Genomic DNA, 24,947 nt, shown 5'->3' with positions numbered 1-24,947 from the left:
GCACAGTATTCATTGTCAAAAAGAACATTTCAAGATCTATCCTTAAGTACAATGCTGTCAGTGATAATAGCCATACGCCCACAAGGAAGACCAGTTAATACAACTATTATTCAAATTTACTCACCAACCATTAAGGCCAAAGATGAAGAAACTGAAGATTTTTACTAACTTCTGCAGTCTGAAATTGATCAAACATGCAATCAGCATGCATTGATAATCACTGGTGATTGGAATGCAAAAGTTGGAAACAAAGTAGACAAATCAGTAGTTGGAAAATACAGCCTTGGTGATAGAAACGATGCCAGAGATTCCATGATAGAATTTTGCAAGAGCAATGGTTTCGTCATTGCAAATATCTTTTTCAACAACATAAACAGCGACTATATACATAGACCTTGCCAGATGGAACACACAGGAATCAAATCGACTCTATCTGTGGAAAGAGATGATGGAGAAGCTCAAAATCATCAGTCAGAACAAGGCCAGGGGCCGACGGCAGAACAGATCATCAATTACTCATATGCAAATTCAAGTTGAAACTGAAGAAAATTACAGCAAGTCCACAAGAGCCAAAACATGACCTTGAGTATATCACACTTGAATTTAGAGACCATCTCAGGAAGAGATTTACACATTGAACACTAATGACCGAAGACCAGACGAGTTGTGGGATGACATCATACGTGAAGAAAGCAAGAGGTCATTCAAAGACAGGAAAAGAAAGAAAAGACTAAAATGGATGTCAGAAGAGACTCTGAAACTTGCTCTTGAATGTAGAGTAACTAAAGCAAACGGACGAAATGATGAACTAAAAGAGCAGAACAGAAGATTTCAAAGGGCAGCTCCAGAAGACAAAGTGAAGTATTATGTTGAAATGTGCAAAGACCTGGAATTAGAAAACCGAAAGGGTGGAACACACTTGACATTTCTCAAGCCGAAAGAACTGAAGAAAAAATTCAAGCCTCGAGTTGCAATACAGAAGGATTCTACGAGGAAAATATCGAATGATGCAGGAAGCATCAAGAGATGATGGAAGGAATACACTGTATCAAAAAGAATTGGTTGACATTCAACTATTTCAGGAGGTAGCATATGATCAAGAACCAATAGTACTGAAAGAAGTCTGAGCTGCACTAAAGGCACTGCAGAAAAACAAGTCTCCAGGAATTGACGGAATACTAATTGAGATGTTTTAACAAACAGATGCAGCACTGGAAGTGCTCACTTGTCTATGTCAGGAAATTTGGAGGGCAGCTGCCTGGCCAACCGACCGGAAGAGAACCATATTTGTACCCATTCCAAAGAAAGGTGCTCCAACAGAACGTGGACATTATCGAACAATATCATTAATATCACATACAAGTAAAATTATGCTGAAAATCATTCAAAAGCAGTTGCAGCAGTACACTGACAGAGAACTACCAGAAACTCAAGCTGGATTCAGAAAAGGACATGGAAAGAGGGATATTGATGTCAGATGGATCATGGCTAAAAGCTGAGAAAACCAGAAAGATGCCTATCTGTGTTTTACTGACTATGCAAAGGCATTCAACCATGTGGATCATAACAAATTAAGGATAACATTGTGAAGAATATGAATCCTAGAACACTTAACTGTGCTCATGCAGAACCTGTACATAGACCAAGAGCGAGTCAAATAGAACAAGGGGATACTGTGTGGTTTAAAATCAGGAAAGGTGTGTGTTAGCATTGTATCCTTTCACCATACTTAATTCAATCAGTATACGCCAAGCAAATAATCTGAGAAGCTGGAGTATATCGGGATTAGTGGAAGACTCTTAACAGCCTGCATTATGCAGGTGACACAACCTTGCTTGCTGAAAGTGAAGAGGACTTGAAGCACCTACTGATGAAGATCAAAGATCATAGCCTTCAGTATGGATTACACCTCAACATAAAGAAAACAAAAATCCTCACAACTGGATTAATAAGCAACATTATGATAAACAGAGAAAAGACTGAAGTTGTCAAGGACTTCATTTCACTTGGATCCACAATCAATGCCCATGGAAGCAGCAGTCAAGAAATCAAAAGATGTATTGCACTGGGCAAATCTGCTGCAAAAGACCACTTTAAAATGTTAGAAGCAAAGATGTCACTCTGAGGACTAAGGTGCACCTGACCCAAGCCACGGTATTTTCAATCACCTCACATGCATGTGAAAGCTGGACAATGACTAAGGCAGACGGAAGAAGAATTGATGCCTTTGAACTCTGGTGCTGGCAAAGAATACTGAATACACCATGGACTTCCAGAAGAACTAACAAATCTGTCTTGGAAGAAGTACAGCCAGAATGCTCCTTGGAAGCAAGGATGGCGAGACTTTGTCTCACATACTTTGGACATGTTGTCAGGAGGAATCAGTCCCTAGAGAAGGACATCATGCTTGGTAAAGTAGAGGGTCAGTGAAAAAGAGAAAGTCCCTCCATGAGATGGACTGACATGGTGGCTGCAATGATGGGCTCAAGCGTAATAATGATTGTGAGGATGGCACAGGAGCCGACAGTGTTTCGTTCTGTTGTACACAGGGTTGCTATGAGTTGGAATCAACTTGATGGCACCAAACAACAACAAATCCATTCTCCATGTAGCCAGAGTGATCTTATTAAAACAAGAATTTGATATCAATCATGTCCCTGTTTAAAATCTCTCTGTAGAGGACTTGCCGCTTCTCTTAGGACAATGGTCTACCACCCTTGTTGTAGGGTCTGGACCTGCCTCTATCACCAGCATCGACTCTCCCTCTTGGTTTTCTCTACCACAAATATGCCAGCCTTCTTTAAGGTTCTGCTTATTGTTCCTGCCCCATGGCCATACTCACTACCCGGGAATCTCTATCCTCACACCCCCACCTCCCTTTGTCCAGTTAAACCCCATCTGTAATGGGTTAAATTGTATCCCCCTGAAAGTCAAGTTGAAGTCCTAAGCTTCAGAACTTGGGAATGTGATCTTATTTGGAAATAGGGTCTCTGCAGATGTAATCAAGTTATCATGAGGTCATGCTGGAGTGTGATGTGGTGTTCCCTAATCCAATATGACTGGTGTCCTTATAAAAAGAAGAGAAGAGATATAGACACAGAAGGAAAACAGCCATGTGCTGCTGGAGGCAGAGATTGGAGTTATGCTGCCATGAGCCAAGGAGCACATGGAGCTGCCAGAAGCTGGAAGAGGCAAGGAGGGATCTTCCCCTAGAGCCTTCAAGGAAAGTGTGTTGCTGTTGGGTGCAGTTGAGTGGATTCTGACTCATAGTGACCCCATGTGTTAGAGGGTAGCACTGCTCCATAGGGTTTTCTTGGCTGGAATCTTTATGCAAGCAGATCACCACAGGTCTTTCGTGGAGCCGCTGGGTGGATTCGAACTGCCAATCTTTCAGTTAGCAGCCAAGCGCTTACGGTTGTAAGAATAAATTTCTGTTGTTTGAAGCCACCCAGTTTGAGGTAATCTGTTACAGCAGGCCTAGGAAACTAATACGCTGTCAGAGTCTGGCTTAAATGTAGCTTCCTCAAGGAGGCCTTCCCTGACTGACCGTTGGGACTGAGGTAGTCTTCCAGGAGCTCTGTCTCACAGCACCCTATACATCTTCAGCACAGCACTTACAATGCAGCAAGGACATGCTTATGCAACTAGTTTGTTTGACGTCTGTCTTCCCTGATAGAATGTTAGCTCCCTGACTGCAGGGACTGTGTCTGCCTTGTTCCCCTCTGTATCCCCACATGGAAGGCATTCAATTATCATTTGTTGAATGAATGACCATCCAGAAGTTGGCAAGCTTCTAACAAGAGCCACACAGAGAGCAACAGACACCAGCAGAGCCAGTCTGGGAAGAGATGAAGACCAGAAGTGCTCTGGCCTAAAGTGGCCCTTTATAACCTTCACCATGAGAAAAACGCCTCCTAAATTCTTTTCTTTGCCTTTTTTTTAGTATGAACCAATTTTTATTTTATTTTTTAAAATGATATATACATACAGAAATCTGGAGGCATACACAATAGCCTGTTACCCTGTCTTTTTCAGACTTTTGGACATTTATTTTTTACTATTATTGTACTTTAGATGAAGGTTTACAAAACAAACTAGCTCCTCATTAAACTATTAGTACACATATTGTTTTGTGACATTGGTTACCAACCCCACGACATGTCAACACTCTCCCCTTCTCGACCTTGGGTTCCCCATTACCTGTTTTCCGTCTCCTCCTGCCTTCTAGTCCTTGCCCCTGGGCTGGTGTGCCCCTTTAGTCTCGTTTTGTTTTATGGCCTATCTAATCTTTGGCTGACGGGTGAACCTCAGGAGTGACTTCATTACTGAGCTAAAAGGGTGTCCAGGGGCCTAAATGCTTTTCTTTTCTATACTCTGAAGCAAATGGCAAGTAAAAGGCCTTACATAGAGGTTAGAAAGGCACTTACCAATTTCCCACGTGATGTCCTCGATTTCTCTTTTGTGCTTCAGATACATGGGCCACACGTGGCCGTCAAAGTACCCTGGAGGGTCTGGCGGCTCATAGACCCTTGTACTACCAAAACATGTACGAAACTTTATGTAGACACAAACACACAATTGATAAAGTAAAATAATAGTGGTCAGGATAATGGGAAAATCACTCAGAGATGAGCTCTAAACACGATTAATACGACATGTTTTAGATTCAATGCAAATACATACGAAGGCATGAAAACGGATTTAGTTCTTCAGTCCAAAAATTAATTTGTAATTCACTGAATACAGTTCATAATTGTCTTTTCTCCCCTCTAGTGCTTTACAGAAGAGTCAAGAAACAGATATCATTGTAAATAAAGATACTGATATGTTGGGTTAAACTTTTAGCTGATTGGTGTTTTGTGTGGCTATAACAGAAAACAATTAGATTATAAATCATAATCAACATGAGATTGGTTCATTGGAAGATTTAGGAAAAATGAGCCAAACAGCTTGTAAAAGTGTATTTTCTTAGAAAAGTAATTTGCTTTACTCCACCTGGATGACTATTTATGGAAAAAGGTTTTCCTCCTTGTGTAAGAAAGTTAAGGTTTCCCTGGTTTGAAAAATGATACACACAAATTGCTAAACAGTGTTGCCTTCCCTGTTTTTCCTAAATTTTGCCTTTTTGAATTCTAATTCACAAAAGTGATTTCAAAACTTACCTCCTCCTCCTTTTGCATTCTTCATACGGAACAGTCAGAAAGTAGCTTCTATTCCATATAGTGTCAAGGGGTCTAAAATAACAGTATATTTAGTTCACAATGTTCCCCGCGCCATTCATTCTGAGTCAATTTTAGAATGGTGATGCTTACTTATAGTTAAAGAGAAGGAAACCTTCAATGATTAAGATGGGAATTTCCTCAGCACTTTCCCAGTCAGTTGACAGCAGAGAGTGTCTTGCGCTTTCCATCCAGCAGGAAATGGCTGACATCATTTTTTCCATGTTAAGCGCTTCAAGCACTTCAAACAAATACACAAAAATATAAATTCAGTATGAAGAGTTTTGTGATGCAGCTTTTTGTGATAAGTAAAATCAGGGCTCTACAAAGGTTATAGAGTAATATCATTTTATTTAAATCTAATAACAAGCATTTTATATACTGAATTTAAACTATAGTATTGATAAATAGGTGGAATGGAAATATTTTATTACGGAGAATTTCAAACATATACAAAAGACAAAAGTAGACAGTACAATGAATTCCCATGTCCCCATTACCAGCTTTGATAATCACAAATTTTTTTGTTTTTGTTTCTGTTTTTGCTTTTCTCAGTGGCTTAAAACAACATGAATTTATTATCTTATAGTTCTGGAGGTAAGAAGTCCAAAATGAGTTTCACTGGGCTAAAGTCCAGATGTTGGGAGGGCTCGTTCCTCCATAAGGATGGTCCTTCATGGAGGCTCTGAGGGAAGAATCCATTTCCATGACCTTTTCAGCTTCTAGTGGTTGCCTGTACTCCTTAGCTGGTGTATCCTTCCGCCATCTTCAAAGCACTTCACTCCTGTCTCTGCTTCCATAATCACATCACCTTCACTTCTGATTTTAACTCTTGCTGTATCCCTCATATAAGGACCACTGTAATTACACTGGGCCCACCAGATAATCCAGGATAATCTCCTCACCTCGAGAGCCTTAATTTAATCAAATCTGCAAAAGCTCTTTGCCATATAAGGTAACATTCACAGGTTCTGGGGATTAGGATGTGGATACAATAAGGCGGGGGGGGGGCATTAGTCAGCCTACCACACCAGGTAATTCTTATTATCAGGTAAATGTGAGAAACATTGCAGGGAATTGTTAGTTAACCCCAGAACTGCAACATAAATATTCCAAACTACAAATACTATGAAAGCATAATTAATTAATCAATTAATTAACTGTACAATCATAAACTCTTGGTTAATCTTGCTTTATTTATAACTTCTACTCCCATCTCTCGCCAGATTATTTTAAAGCAAACCCAGGACATCATATTCTTTTGCAGGATGACCACCCTAGTAGCAATGAACTACCCTGGTGCCCAGAATGTGGTCTCAAAATAGCATTTCCCAATAAGAGGAATCAGGGCACCTTAGATTTGCTTCAAATCCAGGATACTGTATCATTTCACATGTAAAGATGAGCACCCCTTGTACCAAAATTGTGGTCTCCAAGTACCCCTTCCCACTAAAAGGAATTAGGGCTTCTTAGGCTTGTTTCAAATCCAGTAAATCCGGGACATCATTTATCTCTTACCTTAAATTCATACATTTACCAGTTCAGATTTTCTTTTAGATTCCCGGAGGTGGGATACTTGAACACGTGGCATAAACATTTTCGTTTCATACTGTATTATTTTTAATGATACACACAGACCTCTTCATTCATGGCGTCTAGAGACCACTTCACTTACTGCTCTGTTTGGCAGCCAGTCAGTTGTCTCTTTCTTCAGCAGTGGTGATGTGGATACCTTTGCCTCCGGAGGGAGAAATCCACGGTTTGTTGCCTTTGCCAATGATGAAAATGCTGGAAAGCCAGGTGGCAAAGCTTTGCCACTGGCCATCTTTCACATGAACCACATCAAAAGAGCTGGGATCTCTCTCTGTTAGTGCTCAAATCAATTCTTCCAGCTTAACACCGCCAGTCACTATACACAGGTTAACAGTGTTGAACTTGATGAAATCAGTCATCCTTCTAGTCTCCAAATTAATCTGAATGAGGGGATCAGGGGAATGGATGGTGTGAGCAACGTGGGTCACCAGATGAGGGATTCGTTTCGTGCCCACAAAAATCTTTCTTGTTTTGCATAACCTGCACTTCACCTACTCTGGCATAATACGATAAACGGAAAAGCGAACCTTGGTGTCACAGATCAGACGGAAATTCTCTCCGGTCTTGTTGATGCTGATGACATCACAAAACCAACAGGGTAGGTTATATCAGTTTGAACCTTGCCATCAATCTTAATGAACTGCTGCATGCAGATCTTCACTTCATCTCCCCTTTAGGGCATATGCAAGTCTGTTCCTTAAGAAAAGAATGAGGGGGAGACGTTCTCTCAGCTAATGGGGACCTGTAGATGGATGAGGAGCAAACACACCTGGTCAGTTTGTCCAGCCTCAAATGCTTTGGAGCTGCAACATTCTTCAGACAGTTCTTGGGACCACAAGCGATGGCTATGTTAGGTACTGGAAGAGGCTGTGTTATGGATTGTGTCCCCCCAAAATATGTGTTGTAAATCCTGCTGTTGTTGTTGTTGTTAGGTGCTGTCGAGTCCGTTCTGACTTACAGCGATCCTATGTATAATAAAACAAAACACTGCCTGGTCCTGTGCCATCCTCACAGTCATTGTTATGCTTGAGCCCACTGTTGCAGCCACTGTGTCAATCTACCTCGTTGAGGGTCTTCCTCTTTTTCGCTGACCCTCCTACTATCCCTGCCATTATAATCCCATTTGGAAATAGGATTTTCTTTGTGATGTTAATGAGATAGTATTAGTGTCAAGTGTGTCTTATGTCAATCTCTTTTGAGATATAAAACAGCAGATTAGGCAAGCAACAAAAAAGCACAAATAGGGGAAGACAGATGTCACACCCCATGAGATCTCCAAGGAACAAAGAAACAGAAGCTGAAAAGAGACAAGGACTTTCCCCTAAAGTGGACAGAGACAGAAAGCCTTCCCCTAGAGCCAGCGCCCTCAATTTGAACTTCTAGCCTTCTAAACTGTGAGAAAATAAATTTCTTTTTGTTAAAGCCACCTACTTGTGGTATTTCTGTTATAGCAGCATTAGGTAACTAAGATAGGCTGGCATAAGCATTTTCATGTCTTTGGGACATATGCTCAAGCTCCTTTCTAGAAAAGTTATACAAATTTATACTCCAATCTAAAGTGTATGTGTTTTTGTTTTATTGCGCCTGTACCATCATTAGATAATTCTCATTGCTTTAAAAACTTTTTTTTACTTGGTAAGTGGGAAAAAAATATATATATATATAATTTGCAATTGTTTGACTACTTGTGAGGTTTATTGTTCATTTATTAATCAAATAACCTTCGCTTCTGTAAACAGCTTACTCACATCCTGTGCCTACTTTTCTATTGGGATATTAGTGTTTTCCTTGTCAGTTTGTAAGAAATCGTTATAAATTAGGAATAATAATTCTTTATCAATTGTTGAAAACAGTTTTTCCTTGTTTAACTCTTTGTGATACTCTTTCTCACTATCCTTCGGAGGAGGTGACAAGAAGGAAACGTATATCCTGGCTGCAGCTCAAGACACAAGAATAGACAGTTGAGTCTAGGAGATGTAGCCGTTAAGTGCTGGGCTGCTGATCAAAAGGTCAGCAGTTTGAACTCACCAGCTGCTCTTCGGTAGAAAGATGTAGCAGTCTGCTTCCGTAAAGATTACAGCTTTGGAAACCCTATGGGACAGTTCTACACTGTCCTATAGGGTCACTATGAGTTGGTATTGACTTGATGGCAACAGGTTTTTTTTTTTTTTTTCCCCAAACTTACCATATGTCTGTAAAGAAATGATTATACAACATTCTTTTTTTTCCTCCAGGCCAATCAAAGGTGAAAATAAAGAACATTGTTTAAGAGTCTTTAGGAGGGAGAATGTGCTCTGTTTCTAGTTTACATAAACACTTGATGACCAACTTGTTAATTATAATAGTTAATAAGAATATTAAATATAATATAGACTATTAGCACAATGTTCTCTGCAAGAAAACAAATGTTTTCTGCTGGACTTTAATCGTTTGGCTTCAAAACCGTGTTAGCTTGGGGCAAGGGAATGAGATGAATCCATCTAAAAAATATTCACAAGCTTCTCTGAGCAGTGAAAAGAAAAAAAACAGCTGCTAGTACCTTGGTCACTGGGAAAGAAAGTTGAGAAGATATTGAGAGCTTACAGTTGCGCCGGGCAAGATTCTCTAGTGGGAGGGAATGTATCTAGTTACACAATCCAAGCACATGGGTGAGCAGAGAGACAGCAAACCTAGTATGCCCCAGCTTCGGAAGAAAAATCTATCATTCCTATGTTTTCAGTTTTAAATATGAAACTGGGGAAGGATTTATTTATTTAAATAGTTGAACACAAATCAGAAACCTATGAAGGCAGGTATAAAATACAACAATATATTTAAACACACTTTAAGACTGTTTTCATAGACAGTGAAATTCTTTGGGTTTGAAAAAGACAATGAAATTAGCGTACAATGTTTTACAAGATCATCAACTTACCATCATACTGCAAAAATCCGTTTTTGTCTGTCTCTATCTCAGACACTGGCTGGAAAAAAAAAAACAACAAAGTGCCAGTCAAAACAGTTTGCAGAAATAATACAATTACAGAATGAAGAGGAGATAAGTCTTCAAAAAATGCTTTGGATGATGATGATAAAGAAAATCTAAGATCAGCAGCAGTAAGTGGTACCATCTAGTGGATAAGTGACACTACTGCATGGAGCGTTCTTCCACTGTAAAAGGTGTATCACTCAGCAAGACCGATAGAATGCAATTCAATTAACTTTGTTATTAGAATGTTTTTACGTTAAATAAATTATCTAAGAAGCTTTATAAATACCTTAAAGAAATCATCTTGAGATATGACACTGCAGTTTTGGAGGTGCTTCTGCAAATTCTTAGCCAGCGTTGTCTTGCCACCATTTGTCACACTGAACCAAAGGAAGAGAAAAAAACACGAAGAAGGAAAACGCATTGAAAAACATAAAACATTTTAAAATAATCTTAGAGGAAAAGGATATTTAAAACAATATTTAATATCTAAGAAAAAATATTTCTTCAGCAGTTATTGCTTTTCCTGTTGGCAAAACGATCGGCATAGGCAGATCTGATGTAAATGATAAAAAAAATAAGTTGGGAAGACTGGAGGAGAAAGGTAACCAACTACTGGGCAAGTGAACTGGGCAGGACTAAGACTTAAGCAGAAGGATATATGTCTGCAGCAAAATATTAATTCATAGTTCACTTCCACTCAAATAACAGGAGTAACACTTTGGTGCAAGTATATAAAATTACATATGGTAATGGTGATTTTGTTTCATTGCACAAAATGAGGGAGTGGTTCACTACATGCCACCTACTGTGAATTTACATCTCCTCTGTGACACCTCCCTTTCCCATTCTCTCTCAACACTGGGGGTAGATGGGAAGTCTATTGTAGTTTATCACATCACATCAGTTATTTGTCCCTTTCTGCTGGACTGTGACATCGAGAATGGGGACCCTGACAACACCTCTCTGTAGCTAGTTCCCCAGCATCCCGCACCACGCATAGCACATGGAGGCACTTCTCTATTCACTCGTTTACTCCAGAGTTTTTTAACCCGGGGCTCATGTACCTCCAAGGGGTCTGTGGACAGAACTCAGGGTCTTTGTGAACTTCAATGGGAAACATATTACATCTGTATTTTTACTAAATTTGAACTGAAAATGAGCATTTCCTTTAATTACAAATGTAAGTAACAAAGTACAGAGGTACAGTATTAATGGTACCTGTGACTTGGTCACCAATAGAAATCAGTTATTTTCATATCATGTTGTAGTTGTCGCAGATATTTTAAAATATCATTGATGCTCAGAATTATTTCAAATTTATGACATTTTTTAGACACACCACTGGATAGCGTTATTTAATACATGAACAAGTAAGTATATACATCACAATGTCACATTTATTTTTACAAATATTTTTATAACTATAATTCAGTATAACTGGTTTCCTTTGTATTCCTGTATTTTGTGCAATTAAAACCATTACTCTGAGAAGCAGTCAAGCCTTCACCACACCAAATGTCCACAGCACAAAAAAATCTTGATTGGACATTTATTTTCAAGAACTTTAATCCCAGGTTAAGATCTCAGATGAGATGAATCCCAATGTGTTTGTCATCTAGGAAAGGAACTCATATTTATTCATCAAAATTGCTTGCTGGATGTAATTCAAGTAACACCTAATGTGGTGCAATGAATTACTTAATATGGCCCCTCTAGTCATGGTCTTTGTGACTCACACAATAACTGAGAGGGACTATGCAAATAAAACATATGGAACTTGTGATGGCTGGGGTTGTGTCAACTTGGCTAGGCTGTGTTTTCCAACATTGTATGGTTGTCCTCCATTTTACGTGTTGTGGATCCTGACCTCTACATGTTGATGAGGCAGGATTGCTGTAGGATGTGTCTTGGTCACATCCTTGCAGGACGGTATGACTCAAGTCCCACCCTTAAGTTACACCCTTCCCTGGGGTGTGGCCTGCATCTAAGGTCCATGTGTAGATGACCTGGCAGGGGTTGCTTTCTCTGCATCTGGATCCCTTGTCAGGTTGGTGATCAACTGACTTCTGGTTCTTGGGACTTGGACAAGAGGCCTGCTATCTGACTTGCTGATTCTGGGATTCATCAGCCTCCACAGCCCCGTGGGCCGGAGGCCTATCGTCTGACCTGATTCGCCAGCTTCTGCAGCATGTGAGCCAGCAGCCTGTGATCTGAACTGCTGGTTTGGGTTTGTCATCCCCTGCAGCCACGTGGGTCAGGAGATGCCTACACCTGACCCACTGATTTGGGACTTGCCAGCCTCCACAACCGCACGAGTCATTTCCTTTATACAGTGTGAGTTTTGTGAGATGCTGCAGTGAATTACCAAACCCAGAGATGGGAGGGAGAGCACTGAGGGGAGAGGGAGTAGTAGATGCTAGAGATGATGGAGTGGTGCAGCAGCTTGGAAAAGTCGGACATTTGCGACATCTTGAAGCTCGCCTCATAGGAACCAGCTTTGTACCAATCCTTATAAAAGAAATTATTCGTTTAGCTGGTGTCATAATTGTGCATTTTGTTGCAACAGCCCAGACTCACTGGAATATGTGGTTTTGGGAAAAAGGAGATAAATGGGAGAATGAGAAAACTTTGTTTTCTGGATGGGATAAAAAACACACATGGATTGAAGCAGCTGTCATGTTGTAATCAGTTACTCAAGGCAAAAGCTATTCATGGGATTTAGGAGGGGTGGATCTAACTCCTGAGGAATTGGCTAGTTAAATGTATATGAAATACAGAGTGATAAATAAAGGGCTAGATGTACAATTCCTTGGTTTCTGTTATCAGTAATAGCTGCAATGGCAGGGAAAAAGAATTGTAGGGGCTGATTTTAGCACTGAACCAAGCCCAGATCCTGTCTGGTCAGAGCTAGTCTCAGGGCCCACGCGGAAAGGAAAAATTGTGTCTGAACAACAGGAAGTTCCTATACAATTGTTGGTCACCAAGAAGATGGTCCAGGAGAGAAACGAGCAAAACCAAGAAATTATAGAAAGCAGGGGGTACAGTGTAAAGAGGTTACTTTAATTTGCAGATTGGTATCGTCAGCTTCCCCACGAACCGTTACTAAAATGGATTGTGAGAGTGACTAATTTAGGGTCAGTGTCTTTAGTTCTGAATGATGCAGACTGGAAGAGTATGTTTGAGTTGATGTAAGGTCCACAACTCACTATGGAACAGTCAAGAACGATGATACAAGATCCAGTTACACAGCAGACTAACCCGGCAGGGACGGCCAGCCTGGTGGATTGGATAAAATTTGCAGTGAGATTTGTTTACCCTGAGAAGGGAAACTGCCCCTCTCCTCATCTACATACCCAATGGAACACTCCAGAGGAAGCAGCTGATGTCCTGCTTATGCAGGCCATACTAGAATGGCTTTATGGTGATCAGGATATTGGTCCAATGTGTATGCCCCTTACACAGGTTACGGCAGATCTGGTAATCAAGGAAGCGCCTTCTACATCATGGGCACCCAGCATAACCTTGCTACTGTGAACCAAAGCAACAATCTGAGAAGCCTTGTAGGATCTGTTGGCACAGCTTCCCTACATGGATCTTACAGATGCAACATACGTAAGGGTGATTCACAGGAGAATGGGAAGAGGCAATGCGGAAAGAATTTACTCCAGCAGGACAGAGATTTTTAGATGGTTACCAAGAAATGGGATGAATATAGTGAACACTGATGAGCTGAGACAAAGGTTCTAATGCAGCACTACAGGAGGTTGGGTGGACTAAACAAAACTACTGCTGGTCCTCCAACGCTGAAGAGGCTTAAACAAGTCCATCCTATTCACCCTAGTTGGGAGGTATTTGATGATGGGAATTCCCACCTGGAACCATCTGAAGCAGAGGCTCACCTAGTTGATCAAGATAAGGACTGAAGAGGGGGCTAGCGTCTTTTGGTCCAGCCCCCAGCAAGGGACCTGAGGCCATATGCACACGTGTGGGAGAAATGTCCTGGGGGTGGGGAAGAGATCTTCTTGGGGATCCCAGACACAGGAATCCAATGTACTGTAATCCTAAAACCTTTCAATAAAATCTTGAAGGGGCCTAAGGTTAGACTTGGGGGATATGGGGATGCAACAGTTGATGGTACCAAGGTGAAAGTTTGGATGAGAATTCGAAGATTTAAACAGATCTTGTATGAAATAGTTGCATCTTCCTTACCTGAATGTATTATTGGTATGACTATTATATCTAATTGGGGAACACTCCCTCTACCTGATACTGTAAAACCGAAGGTCTGTAAGTCTGCCCTCCGGCCAGTATTGATTGGACGTGCTAAATGGGAACCATTAGAATTGCCCAAGCCCACTCAGGATGTTAATTTGAAACTGTATAGGATACCTGGTGGACAAAAGGAGATTACTGCTTTGATTAAAGACATGCTAAAGGCTGGAGTATTGGTGCCAACAAATTCTCTGTATAACAGCCCTGTATGGCCCATTAAAAAGGCAGATGGCTCATGGAGGCTGACAGTAGACTACTGAGGCCTAAATAAAGCAGCCACCTGTGGCTTCAGCTGTTCCAGACATGGTATCAATGATGTAGAAAACACAGCAGACTAAAGGAAACTGGTACTCAGTAATTGATCTGGCAAATGTCTTTTTCTCCATGCCAGTTTCAGAAAGAGCCAGCCACAGTTAGCTTTCACATGGGAAGGATCTCAACTCACTTACACTACACTCTCACAGGACTACCTGAATTCACCAGCTTACTGTCACAGTTTGGTTAGAAGAGACTGAGACTTGGTACAGATTTCGAGTGTAATGATACATTATGTTGATGTTAATATTAAACACTGAAGAACAGGCTAGGGCTGACTTGAATACAGTGGTGGCCCACATGACCAACAGAGGCTCATTAATAAATCCAGCAAAAATCCAGGGTCCTGCCCAAACAGTGAAAATTCTTGGGAATAACTTGGGCAGGAGCTACCCGTGACATTCTGCAGGCAACTAAGAATAAGTTGTTGTTGCTACCTACCTCCAAGACTAAGCAGAAGGCCCAACGTTTGGTTGGTTCATTTGGATTCTGAAGAACGCATATTCCACATCTGGGAATACTGCTGGCCCCCATCCATAAAACTACTTGGAAGAAAACTGCATTTGAATGGGGGCCAGAGCAACAGCAGGTTATGTCTGAATTACAAAAAGTGGTCTAACTCTCCCTGCCTTTCGGCCCTTATGATTCACATTCAGACATGAGTTTTGGAGGTGTCTGCCACACGTTTATGCAGGCTGGAACTTGTGGCAAAGACTTGAGAATGCCACCCTATAGTGATCACTGGGATTTTGCACCGGAACGTTTCCAGATGCTGCAGCATGATACATGCCAAAGGCAATTACTCGCCTGCTACAGGGCATTGATTGAGACTGTCTCAATGACAGAAGGACATAAAATCATCATGAAACCTGAAATACCCATAACGTCTTGGGTGATGTCAGAGAAATACTCTAATAAGGAAGGTGGTACCCAAAATAGTTCCATAATAAAATGGAAATGGTTCATATAAGAACAAGCTACTGGGGGTATGCAGGGAGGCACCCACCGTATCCACGAGCAGGTAGCCACTTTTCCCATAGGTCCTACCCTGCAACCACATGAGATGCTGCCAGAGCCCACTGCTACATGGACAGTGTCCTATGAACAACTTTCCGCTGACCAGCAGAAGGCTGCTTGGTGCATGGATGGCAATTCCAGGGTACATGGACATGTCATGTGGAAAGCTGCTGCATTAAGACCAGCAGATGAAAAGACTCTGATTGAAGAAGGTTTAAGAACACGTCAGCTGAATGGGCTGAAGTGAATGCCGTCTTCCTAGCTGTGATGGAAGAATTGTGCAATGGTGAGAGCCATATGTTTGGACTTTTACCGATTCATGGGCAGTGGCCAACGGCCTGGCTATATGGTCAGGCAAATGGGCAATGGAAAATTGGACTATTAAGGGGACACCCGAGTGGGGCATGAACCTGTGGAAAGCACTCTGAGAACTTACAGGGTGCATCAGAGTAGGACATGCCGATGCCCATCAGAAAAACTCCCTTCCCGGATTGGAAGGCAATTGGAATCAGCAAGTGAACCTGTTGGTACGCTCACTTGAGGCGGCCAACTAAGTCCGTGAAATGAGCAGACATGGGGGTGCTGCAGCAATGCAAAGATGGGCTGAATCTAGACACATCCCCCTTGTACTCTGAGGCACAAAATGCCGATAAGGACTGCTGTTTGCCAACAAGAAAGACAAAGGCTGCAGATGGTTATGGAGCAGGTTCCACAGGGAGAAGGTCCTGCACGTAGCTGGCAAGTTAATTATACTGTACCAATGTCGCTGGTGGCACCAGGTGGCTACAAATGGGTCATCACAGGAATAGATACTTACTCTGGACTGCGCTTTGCATATCCCATGACAGATGTAAATGCTACAAACACCATTAAGGGATAGAACAAAAGATACTGTACCAATTTAGGCCACCAACTTATATTTCATCAGACCAAGGAACACACTTGACAGCCCACAGGGTGCAGCAATGGGCCAAGACACATCATATTAAGTGGACATACCATGTTGCATACCACCGTGAGAGTAATGGTCTGATAGAGAATTAGAATGGGCAATTGAAACATTTATTATCCAAAACAGGGGAGATAAGGCATGATGGCTGGATCACATGCCTTCATGAGTGTCTGCTCACACTCAACATGAGGGGGAGAAAGGGAGGATCAGCACTGGATAGATTCCTACACTTCTCTGGAGGATCTGGGGAAGATGGGGTGAGGGAGGATGCTGGTGCCACTGTACAGTTCTTCCCCACATCACCTAAAATTGCTTTTTACCTGCCAGATGCTGCGGCTCCAGGACTAGGGATGCAGCTGTGGGTGCCGGAAGCAGGGGTGATCCCTAAACAAGAGACTGTAACTATACCCCTGAACATGTATGCCAGAATCCTCAAGGGCCTGATGGGGTGGATTATACCTTCCCCCTATCTGGCAAAATCGAGGTTGACAGTGAAAACTGCTATACTGCCTCGCGTGTGAGATAGTCCACTAGTGCTGTACCTATGTAACCCTACCCAACAGGAATGGGAGTGGACTGAGAGAGAAGAACTTGCTAGACTGGTCTTGCTACCAGCAATCTGGACTGGCACAGCAGCTGAACCTGATGTCCCTTCCCAAGGTGGAAAAGTTTGAGTAAAAACAAATAACAAATGGAAGAAAGGAGAAATAGTAACTGAAGGTAAAGGAATGAACAAGTGGGTTATGCAGTGGGGGAAATCTAACATTATGCTGATACCCCTAGAGAAACTTAGAGCAGGGGAATAATCTTCTCTCAGTTAAATTTTATCAGAGGCCAGAAAGGGTGAAGATGAGACGAACTTTTGGAGAACCTGACCAGATCAATAGACACCTGCAACAGACATGAATGGCTGAGTAACCTCACCCTTAGGACTCTTTTGCCCTACTGAAGGACTGATAGTTAATGACTGTTTGGAACTGGTAAAATGATTGCCAGGGGGAAGTTAATCCTTTAAGTATGAAAAGGTCAATGGCTAGAAGAGACGGGGGTGGCCTGCAGCGTAATGAATTACTTAATATGGTCCTACTAGCCATGGTCTTTGTGACTGACACACAATGACTGAATGGGACTATGCAAATAAGGTGTATGGAACCTGCAATGGTTGGGGTTGTGTGTCAACTTGGCTAGGCCATTATTCCCAGTATTGCATGGTTGTCCTCCATTTTATGTGTTGTGGATCCTGACCTCTACCTGTTAATGAGTCACGCCTTGCAGGAGGGCATGACTCAAGTCCCACCCTTATTCAAGTTACACCCATTCCCTAGGGTGTGGCCTGCATCTAAGGTATATGTGTGGATGACCTGGCAGGGCTTTCTCTGTATCTGGATCCCACATCTGGTTTGTGATCAACTGACCTCAAGTTCTTGGGACTTGAGCCAGAGGCCTTCTCTCTGACCTGCTGATTCTAGGATTCGCCGGCCTCCATAGCCCTGCGGGCCAGGGGCCTATCGTGTGACCTGATTTGGAGCTTCCCTGGCCTTGCGAGCCAGCAGCCTGTGGTCTGAACTGCTAGTTTCAGTTTTTCAGCCCCTGCAGCCACGTGGGTCGGGAGAAGCCTATGCCTGACTCACGGATTTGGGACTTTTTGCCAGCATTCACAACCGCACTAGGCATTTCCTTATATGCTTCATGAGTTCTGTCAGACGTTGCAGTGAATTAGGGAACCCAGAGACGGGAGGGAGAGTACTGAGGGGAGAGAGAATAGTTGATGTTAGAGATGATGGTGTGGTACAGCAGCCTGGAAGAGTTGGACACTTGGGACATCTTTAACCTCTGCCTCGTAGGACCAGCTTTGTGCCAAACTGATAAAAGAAATTATTCATTTACCTAAATACCTTACATTTAGAAAGTAGAAGGAGCTTGATTCACAAGATTTTTCATCTAATCTTACAATATGCAACTAAGTTGACATGGATGATCTCCTTTAAAATAAGGAAAAGTGGGTGTTATCCCATGTATGGCAAAATATTATTATGCTTTTTTTCCTCTTTAAAAATGTCTATAAGCCATACTAAATGTCCATAGTTTAGATAATGAGTTTTGGTTTGAAATAGATAGCAAAATGGGGGTAAGTCTGTTATGGTCTGAGCAACCTGGCTAGAAAACGGTCACCTTTCTGACTTATCTCCTTTGTAAGACCATGCAGTTGAACCCACAGTAATTAGAACTCTCCCACACTGACTCAGCTGGAGCCAATGAGAAATAAGCACCCCATTTTTATGGTGGAGTACAAGCCTTGGGGGAAATGGACCAGCTAGAAGGTAATTCAGTTTGGACAGACAAGAGAATGGGGAAGAAACATTTAACAAGTCAGAGCCTAAGATCCATTCTTAAAATGCAACCATTGTGTCCAGGTGACACCTTAAGACTTAACCCTTCTCCTTCAGTACATTCATTACCCTGAGGTGTGCTATCCAATTAGAGGGGAAGAATGCCCAGACAGGAGCATGTCCTATTCTAGGATGTAGGGAGGAAAATAGAGACTACTTTGGTGCCACTTCCTTTTTTGTTCACAACACCCAAATCAATTTACAACTCTGGGCCTGTTTATTTTTTATATGTCAGGTGATACGAGGGCTCCTTGTGCTTGGAATATGATAATGAGCTAAGGAAAAGTTAAAAAGGCTGTCTGCAATTATTCAAACAAGTGGAGAATCCATTCTGCAACATGAAGATATACATTCCCATTTCCAGTTCGGGAAACTAAAGATTTGAAAGTTGCATACTAATAAAACTTGCCTAAGGTAACACCTAGTAAGTAATGAAGGTGGGATATAAAATCTAACTCCAAAGGCCATGGATCTTCAATTTTTTTGCATCATGGAACTCTGAGAATCTGATGAGGGTTATAAACTTTTTCCCCAGAAAAATGAACATTTTCAGATATGCATAACATTTTCAGGTTTATGGATGCCTGCTGAACCCTTCTAGAATTCCTACTATTCCTTGCAGTCTCAGTTGAATAATGACTTCATAGGGCAGCAAGCAGTAATTCCACAAGAAAGACACAACACACTGAGTCTGGAGGGAGGAAGAAAAGAAAGAAGAGAGGCCACTGCAGCTGAGTCTGGCAGGGTTTTCACGGGATCTGATATCATGGCACTTGCTAATTGTTATGGATTGAACTGTGTTCTCCCAAAATATAAGTTGGCAAATTGTAGGGACTGAAACAAATGTCACAAAACAACTTGTGTATAAATTTTTGAATGAGAAACTAATTTGCTCTGTAAACTTTCACATAACACACACACACATACAAATCTATCTATGTTGAAATCCTAACCCCTATACTTGTGAATGTAATTGTTTGGAAATAGAGGTTTCCTTTTGTTATGTTAATGGGATCAGACCAGGGTGGGTCCTAAACCTAATCGCTTCTCAATGGTATCTTAAAAGAGAGCAAAATAGACACAGACTGCAGTGCAATGGATCACTTTTGTATGGCCTTTCTAGTCACCGTCTTGTAACTCCCACCCAAGTGACTGGTTGGGACTATGTGAGAGGGTAACTGTGGCCCACCAAAGGGATTGGTCAGTTTTGCCATCCTGCTGGGCTTGAAATGAGCCACCCAAGAGGCCGGAAAGGGAGGATCCCAACACGACCAAGAAAGAACAGCCAGGAGCCAGCACGTCCTTTGGACCCGGGATCCCTGTGCTAAGAAGCTCCTGGAACCAGAAGACAGACAGAGAGAGAAAGAGAGCTGTAACACTGAAGGTGGCAAGTGGTGGTAGAGACCTGGCAGCAGAGACCTAGCAGCAGGAGATGGAGCAGGGGGCTTCCTGGCCCACAGAGGGAGAAAGCTGACTGCCTTTGGGCAGCGGCTGAGGGTCAGGGAGAGGCGTGCCTACGAGCACAACTGGGAATAGACTGTCCTGATGGAAGAACTGTATCCTGAGTGCTCCTGAGCATAAAATGTAACTGTTACTTCCCTAACAAACCCCATAATCCTGAGTATTGTCTGTGAGTTCTGTGGGGCCACTGCAACAAATTATAGAACCCAGCAGAGAAGCAGAGAGTTTCATGGGAGGGACAGTTGGTGTCAGAACTGGTAAAGATGGTAGAGAGAGGAGGTATGTCTGACCTCTGCCTCATAGGAATCTGCCCTGGGCTGCTGATCTCGATGTTCCTTCCCTCTTGTGAAGTTACAGGAGGTCAGACACTGCCACGTGATGACAGTGGAAGATCTATAAGCCCCAGAATGCCAAGGATTGTTGGCGGATACTAGAAGCTGAAAGAGACAAAGAAGGATCTTTCCCTAGAACTGATGCCCTGATTTGGACTTCTAGCCTCCCAACTGTGAGGAAATAAATTTCTGTTCTTTAAAGCTATCACTTGTGGCATTTTTTGTTACAGCAGCTCTAGGTAACTAAGACATTAATGAAGAGACATTGGGGAGGACGCTTTATTAGAGAGTTAAAGCACATAGCAAGAAAACATGAGACATATTTCTAGATAGAGAGTACTCTACTGGAATATTGAAAAGAGAGAAATTTTATACACACACACGCAGAATGGAAGCTGGGTTGGGTGCTGCAGTGGACTTTGTAGTTGCCTCCCCAGGTTCCACAATTTTCTTTGAGGTCTGGTTGGGACTAACCCCAATGTCAACTCAGAGCAGAGTCCCACAGGACTAAGTCAATCAGTGCAATCCTTTCTGCCACAATGACTGGGTATGTGACATAAGCTGTTCCAATCAAAGTGAGATTCGTGACCTAGGGAAAAGAAGCACTTTTTTCCATTTTCCTGGTGGCAGACTCTGTGAACTCCTGGAAGCTGCTGACAGCCTCTTGTGACCAAAAGGAGAGCCAACCGTAGGGCAAATCCACACAGAGGAAGACAGAAAAGAAGACATGGAGAGACACTGAGTTTCTGGTGAAATCACTGAGCTCCTGAATCAAACCTTTCCTGAAGCCTGCCTACCCTTGAAGCTAATAAATTTCTTTTATTATTTATGGATGTCCCTTACACACCAGGACATTCAGATTTCAATATAAATAACTGAGCACCCCTGAAGAGTGATCAGCAGGTGAGAGAAATGATGAAAAATGTTTTGCATTAAGATTAAACTGGTAGAGAGGTGGGGCTAAGATGGCAGAGTAGTCAGATGGTTCCGGTGGACCCTCTTACAACAAAGACCCAGAAAAACAAGTGATTCTATTATATATGGCAATCTGGGAGCCCTGAACATCAAAGGCAGAGTTAAGGAACCGGACTGAGTGGCGGTGGAGGGAGACACGGTTCGGAAGCAGTGAGGAGCTGCCAGACCTGACCGGGCAAGACCCTGAGCCCTGCAGGCCTGATCAGCTCGGGGGTGAGCAGTGAGGCAGGCAAGCGGAGGTGCTCGGAAGGCGTGTTTTCTGCACTGGGAGAGACCCAGAGCCAGACAGTCTACACAGCCACCCAGAACCAGTGAGAAGCAGCCCTCGACAAAAGATAAGTACTTGTGTAAGGCTTACTGCACGGATCAAAAACACCCCTGAGGGAAAAACCTCTCTCCTATTTACCACCCTGCTCCCTGCTCTGCACTGGGTCCCAGACCGGCTTCAGCAATTGCCGAGTCCCCTGGGCCGCAAGTAGGATCCGTCACACGCCCGGACCCATTCTCCCTGCCATGGAGTGAACAAATTAACAATAAGGGAAAAAGTAAACTGCCGGCTCCCCTAAGCCAGGAACCCAGGGTAAGCACAGCTCCTTTGCCTAGGCACAGGCATAAGGGATCCATGGACTTTGAATGCCTTTCCCCCTGCACAGACTTCTGTGAGCCCATCTCAACAGCGTAGCCCTCATTACCGCAGTACAACAGGATATACACAGGAACTCTAACTTCAACTGTTTCAGCTGTGAAGTGGTAGGTTCTTCACATTTGACACTGCTCCACCCATTAAGCAGGGTCTTCACCTACCCTCATCAGGGGCCTGAGGACTGGTGACTCCATCCATGCCACCTAGCCACCTGCAATAGGGGCCCATGAATAAGAGGTGCTCCCAGTCGTTACAGACAACAGCATTAGCTGCTCATAGTCTGGCTGCGAAAGCCACCCACCTACGCACTCTAGAGAACAGGGACACGAATTCCTCCTGGACACTCAGGGGCGGCCTTCAGCCCCTGCCTTGCTCAGAGTGGGTCCCCCTGCTGCAGCCAGATGCCTATGCCTACACCAATCACCCATGCCTGTCTAGGACTGTGAGAGCCTACACCACACACTTGGTGGCTATCCATCTGGACACCTGAGCTGAATCCATACAGGAGGAGTGGGCGGGCTCCTGAGCTCACAGATTTAACCACCTGGTGACAGGACATTAGAGCTTCAAAGGTGCCCTAGCTCATACGAGCAGCCTATTTGGGCATATAAAAACAAAACAAGAAGCTAGGACACAGTAAGAAAACATAAAATAAATAAATATAACTTATTGATGGCTCGGAGACAACAGTCAATATCAAATCACATAAAGAGGCAATCCATGATGGCTTCAGCAAGCTCCCAAAATAAAGAATCTAGAAATTTTCCAAAGGAGGGAAATTTCTTCGAATTACCAGAGGCAGAATACAAAAGATTAATATACAGAACTCTTCAAGAGATTAGGAAGGAAATTAAGCAAAACGTAGAACACAAAATACAGGAAATTAAAAAGACTAGAGAAGAGCATAACGACAAATTTAACAGGCTGCAAGAATCCATATAGAGACAGCAATCAGAGATCCAGAAGATTAACAATACAATTTCAGAATTACACAACTCAACAGAAAGTCATAGGAGCAGAATTGAGGCAATGGAAGTCATAATTCGTGAGACTGAAGAAAAAACACTTGACACCAACTTGTTTGAGTAAAAATCAGATAAAAGGATTAAAAAAAATGAAGAAACCCTAAAAATTATGAGACTCTATCAAGAGGAATAACCTAAGAGTGACTGGAGTACCAGAACAGGGGGGATAACAGAAAATACAGAGAGAATTGTTGAAGATTTGTTGGCAGAAAACTTCCCTGATATTGTGAAAGATAACAAGGTATCAATCCAAGATGCTCATCGAACCCCATGTAAGATAGATCTCAAAAGAAAGTCACCAAGACATGATCAAACTTGCCAAAACCAAACATAAAGAGAGAATTTTAAGAGCAGCTAGGGATAAGCAAAAAGTCATCTACAAAGGAGAGTCAATTAGAATAAGCTCAGACTACTCAGCAGAAACCATGCAGGCAAGAAAGCAATGGGATGACGTATATAAGACCTTGAAGGAAAAAAACTGCTAGCCAAGAATTATATAACCAGCAAAACCGTCTCTCAAATATGATGGCAAAATTAGGGCATTTCTAGATAAACAGAAGTTTAGGGAATTTGCAAAGACCAAACCAAAATTATAACAAACACTAAAGGGAGCCTCCAATTAGAAAATCAGTAACATCAGATAACAACCTAAGACTAGAACACCGGACAGAGCAACCAGGTATCAACCCAGATAGGGAAGTCACAAAAGTAAATCAAAGCTAAAACACAGAAAATAGAGAAACAGATGTCAATATGTAAAAGATGACAACATTAAAACAAAAAAAGGACTTAAAATATGTAGACATAGATTTTTCATATGGAGAGGAAGTCAAGGTGATATAAAGAAATAGAATACTGATATAAACTTAGAAAAATAGGGGTAAATATTAAGGTAACCACAAAGGAAACTAACACTTGTACAAGTCAAAATAAAAAACTATAAAAATATAAAGACTCAGCAAACACAAAATCAACAACAATGAAAAAGATGAACAGAAAATACATAAAGAAAAAGACTCAGCACAGAAAATTAAGTGGAACAAAGAAACGGTGAACAACACACAGAAGAAGACATCAAAACAACATCACTAAACTCATACCTATCAATAATTACGCTGAATGTCAATGGACTAAATGCACCAATAAAGAGACAGAGAGTGTCAGACTGGATAAAAACACACGATCCATCTATATGCTGCCTACAAGAGACCCACCTTAGACTCAAAGACACAAACAAACTAAAACTCAAAGGATGGAAAAAAATATATCAAGCAAACAACACTCAAAAAAGAGCGGGAGTGAATACTATCTCTACAAAACAGACTTTAAAGTAAAATCCACCACAAAGGATAAGGAAGGACACTATATAACGATTAAAGGGTCAATGTACCAGGAGGATGTAACTATAATAAATATTCACGCACTCAATGACAGGGCTCCAAAATACATAAAACAAACTCTAACACCACAGAAAAGAGAGACAGACAGCTCCACAATAGTAGTAGGAGACTTCACACCACTTTCAGTGAAGGACAGAACATCCAGAAGGAAGCTCAAAAAAGACATGGAAGAGCTAAATGCTACAATCAACCAACTTGATCTCATAAGCATATAGCGAACACTCCACCCAACAGCAGCCAAGAATACTTTCTTTTCTAACGCACACGGGACATTCTCAAAGACAGCCCACATATTAGGCCATAAAGCAAGCCTTAACAAAATCCAAAGCATCGAAAAATTACAAAGCATCTTTTCTGACCATAAAGCCATAAAAGTAGAAAT

At 42.1% G+C, this 24,947-nt stretch overlaps 1 protein-coding gene and 1 pseudogene across 2 annotated transcripts in view; both read right to left on the bottom strand.

Moving 5' to 3' along the window:
• Positions 1-24,947, bottom strand: part of NMRK1 (nicotinamide riboside kinase 1) — a 70,668-nt gene that overhangs the window by 20,536 nt on the left and 25,185 nt on the right. For both annotated transcript variants that reach the window (XM_004383287.2, XM_023737743.1), the window contains exons 3-7: positions 10,070-10,160; positions 9,727-9,775; positions 5,313-5,460; positions 5,163-5,234; positions 4,428-4,534 (exon numbers count right to left, since the gene is read on the bottom strand). In XM_004383287.2, the coding sequence (XP_004383344.2) occupies positions 4,428-4,534; positions 5,163-5,234; positions 5,313-5,460; positions 9,727-9,775; positions 10,070-10,160 (467 nt within the window). The remainder of the gene's footprint in view (positions 1-4,427; positions 4,535-5,162; positions 5,235-5,312; positions 5,461-9,726; positions 9,776-10,069; positions 10,161-24,947) is intronic.
• Positions 6,887-9,458, bottom strand: LOC105756643 (40S ribosomal protein S4-like; annotated as a pseudogene).

This window comes from Trichechus manatus, unplaced genomic scaffold, assembly GCF_000243295.1.
Source record: "Trichechus manatus latirostris isolate Lorelei unplaced genomic scaffold, TriManLat1.0 scaffold00107, whole genome shotgun sequence".
Lineage (NCBI taxonomy): Eukaryota > Metazoa > Chordata > Mammalia > Sirenia > Trichechidae > Trichechus > Trichechus manatus.
The sequence above is the reverse complement of the archived record's forward strand: the minus strand, read 5'-3'. Positions and strand labels throughout refer to the sequence as shown.